General features: G+C 53.2%; 1 protein-coding gene across 1 annotated transcript; it reads left to right on the forward strand.

Annotated features, from left to right (window-relative positions):
- The first annotated feature begins 1219 nt into the window (after positions 1-1219).
- On the forward strand, positions 1220-2167 carry LOC115643651 (olfactory receptor 52K2-like). Its single transcript, XM_030547647.1, has one exon. The coding sequence runs from the start codon at positions 1220-1222 to the stop codon at positions 2165-2167; it is 948 nt and encodes a 315-aa protein (XP_030403507.1).
- The last annotated feature ends 1668 nt before the right edge of the window (positions 2168-3835 follow it).

Raw genomic sequence — 3835 nt, forward strand, 5'->3', positions numbered from 1 at the left:
TTGCTCACTTCAGTGATCTTCCCCACAGTCTGGGTCAGCTCCTTCTGTGTCTGAACAGGAGTTGGGAGGTTTGGGGGGAACCCGGGCCCGCCCTCTACTCTGGGTTCCAGCCCAGGACCCTGTGGATTGCAAGTGTCTATAGTGCCTCCTGTAACAGCTGCATGACAGCTACGACTCCCTGGGCTACTTCCCCATGGCCTCCTCCAAACACCTTCTTTATCCTCACCACAGGACCTCCCTCCTGGTGTCTGATAATGCTTGTACTCCTTAGTTCTCCAGCAGCACACCCTCTCACTCTCAGCTCCTTGTGCCTCTTGCTCCCAGCTCCTCACACGCACTTCCTCTCCTCTGACTTACTCCCGCCTGACTGGAGTGAGCTACTTTTTAAACCCAGGTGCCCTGATTACCCTGCCTTGATTGGCTGCAGGTGTTCTAATCAGCCTGTCTGTCTTAATTGGTTCTAGCAGGTTCCTGATTACTCTAGTGCAGCCCCTGCTCTGGTCACTCAGGGAACAGAAAACTACTCATCCAGTTACCAGCATATTTGCCCTCTACCAGACTCCTGTACCCCACTGGCCTGGGTCTGTCACATTGAATAATGAAAATGTCAATTCTTAATGTGTGAAGAGCGACCAATCTGCTTCACCCATGAGAACAGCCCCCAGTAGTGCATGTAGTGTCCCATATTAACACTGTCTCTCTATTCAAGCATTTGGACTGTAACCATCACCCTAAACCCTGGGCACATACAAAAAGTCGGCATATGACATCCTCCTCCATTCTCACAGCCTGTCTCACAAATCCCCTTTCTGTCTGCTATATCCTTCATAGAGACTGGATGACCAAAACTGAGAATATATCCAGAGCAGGGTTCTCCATCGCATTCCTTCAAGCATCCGAACACTCTCATCGGCCACTGCTGTGAATGAGCAGGTGTTTCTGTGGAGCTACTATCAATGATGCCAGGTCCTTTCCCTGAGGTATGTTCTAGTTGGGTTGTTTGTCCTGGCATGTCTTGGAAAAGGTTTGGGTTTTTTCCACTCTCAGATCTCCCTAAGCTTGTGCATGCAGTTTCTCATGTTAACTTTGTCTCTCTATTCAGGCATTTGTTTTGTGAGGAACACCCTAGACTCTGGGCACATACAGGAAGTCAAGGGAACGTATGGTACATACAGGAGACACCATTTTGCTCAGAGTTGGACACCTTCTCCCCTACTCCATGTCTGATTCCAACACAACTGACTTCACCAACCCCTCCACCTTCATCTTGGTGGGCATTCCTGGCCTGGAGGCAGCTCATGTCTGGATCTCCATCCCCTTCTGCACCATGTACACCATAGCCATCTTGGGGAACTTCACCATCCTTTTCATTGTGAAGATGGAACTGAGCCTCCATGGGCCCATGTACTATTTCCTCTGCATGCTGGCCATCAGCGACCTTGTCATGGCCATGTCCATCGTGCCCAAAATGCTGAGCATCTTCTGCTTCAATTCCAGGGAAATTGATTTCGATGCCTGCCTCACCCAGATGTACTTCATTCACTGTGCCTCAGCGATGGATTCTGGGATCTTTGTGGCCATGGCTTTGGATCGCTATGTGGCCATCTGTGATCCCCTGAGACATTCCATCATCCTGACAAACCCCATGGTGGCCAAGATCGGCCTGGCTGTGCTGCTTCGCAGTGGCTTGCTAGCATTGCCTTTGCCTTTCCTGGTAAGGCAATGGCCATATTGCAGAACCAACATCATCCGTCAGCCATACTGTGCACACATGGCCGTGGTGAAGCTGGCCTGCGCCGACACCCATGTCAGTAGTTACTATGGCCTCTTTGTGCTATTGTGTGTCATGGGTCTGGATGTGATTTTTATCACTGTGTCCTATATCCAGATCCTCAGGGCCATCTTCAGCCTCCCCACAAAGGATGCCCGGCTCAAGACTTTTGGCACCTGCGGCTCCCACCTCTGTGCCATTTTAGCATTTTACATCCCAGGACTCTTCTCCTCCCTCATATACCGGTTTGGGCAGAATATAGCCTTGCATTTCCACATTCTCATTGGCACCATATGCCTCTTGCTGCCATCCATGCTGAACCCTATCATCTACGGGGTGAGGACCAAACAGATCCGGGACAGAGTGCTCTGGCTCTTTACTCATAAAGAGACCTAAAGTTTTCTCCTGGTGCTCTGGCTCTCAGACCAAGCTCCATGCAGAGCTGGCTGGTGAAATGGTGCTGGGCACTGTTCCCTGAATCACGGACTGGACAGTCACAGGGACATTAAACCCTTCCCTAACCTTACTGCACTGTGTCATCCTGATAAACTGGAGAATCAGTCTGTATACAACTCCTTAACTCATTGGGTTGCCACCTTTCTAACTGCTGGTAACTGGACCCCGTGACTCCTCCCTACCCCCCCATTCCTTTAAGACACTGACCTCTGCCCCATGTATTTCCCCTAGGCCCCTTCCCATGCCCCACCTAGTCCATTGAGACTCAGCCCCATTTCTTCCACCATTGCCCTGCCCTTGTCCCTGGCTTGTCTACTCCCCTTCCCTCATCACTCACTAGTTCTTCTCCACCTCCATCTCTGCCACAAGTGGGATCCCTCTTGTCTGGGACTGGTTGGGGGCAGCTGAAACCTGACTAGCGGCTTGCCTGTTGGTATGATGTGGCCCTGGCTGAGCAGAGGCAGGCGTGGGTTAATGACCCAATGTCTGCACCCTGCTCTGCAGGAACTAGACACAGCCAGAAGTCCTTCTTGGCTGGACTGTCTAGTTCAAAACCAGGCACCCGACTGTGACAGATTTTCATTACCAATTCACCCAGGATGACAGTTGATCAGGCTGTGGCCATGGGATCTTTTGGGGAGGAGATGACATAACACACCAAGTGTCTAAATTTTAAAGGTTTATTGAGGGCTTGTCTACATCAGAAAGTTGCAGCGCTGGTGAGGGAGTTACAGCGCTGCAACTTTGAAGGTGTACACATCTGCAGGGCATCACCAGCGCTGCAACTCCCTGTTTGCAGCGCTGGCCGTACTCCCGTTTTGTCTCGGGTGTAGAGGATCCAGCGCTGGTGATCCAGCGCTGGTAATCCAATGTAAACACTTACCAGCGCTTTTCTTGACCTCCGTGGAAGGAGGAAGCCTCTGGTAATCAAGCTGATCTCCTTTCCCGGTTTGCTCTCTCGTTCCCGGAACCCCGAGCAAGCAGGTAAGGAGAACCGCTTGCTCGGCGGTTCGGGGAACGAGAGAGCAAACCGGGAAAGGAGACCAGCTTTGCCGCGGTTTGCTCTCGCGTTCCCGGAGCCACCCTGCAAACCGCAGGGAAGGAGACCTGCTTGCTCGGGGCTCCGGGAACTAGAGAGCAAACCGGGAAAGGAGACCCGCTTCGCCGCGGTTTGCTCTCGCGTTCCCAGAGCCACCCTGCAAACCGCAGGGAAGGAGACCTGCTTGCTCGGGGTTCCGGGAACGAGAGAGCAAACCGCGGCGAAGCTGGTCTCCTTTCCCGGTTTGCACTCTCGTTCCCCGAACCGCCGAGCAAGCGGTTCTCCTTACCTGCTTGCTCGGGGTTCCGGGAACGAGAGAGCAAACCGGGAAAGGAGACCAGCTTTGCCGCGGTTTGCTCTCTCGTTCCCGGAGCCACCCTGCAAACCGCAGGGAAGGAGAACTGCTTGCTCGGCGGTTCGGGGAACGAGAGAGCAAACCGGGAAAGGAGACCAGCTTCGCCGCGGTTTGCTCTCTCGTTCCCGGAACCCCGAGCAAGCAGGTCTCCTTCCCTGCGGTTTGCTGGGTGGCTCCGGGAACGCGAGAGCAAACCGCGGCGAAGCGGGTCTCC

This window comes from Gopherus evgoodei, unplaced genomic scaffold (assembly GCF_007399415.2).
Source record: "Gopherus evgoodei ecotype Sinaloan lineage unplaced genomic scaffold, rGopEvg1_v1.p scaffold_65_arrow_ctg1, whole genome shotgun sequence".
Lineage (NCBI taxonomy): Eukaryota > Metazoa > Chordata > Testudines > Testudinidae > Gopherus > Gopherus evgoodei.

Bases quoted from the DNA above. Each gene is read 5' to 3' on its own strand.
- LOC115643651 (XM_030547647.1), top strand. From the start codon at position 1,220: ATGTCTGATTCCAACACAACTGACTTCACCAACCCCTCCACCTTCATC.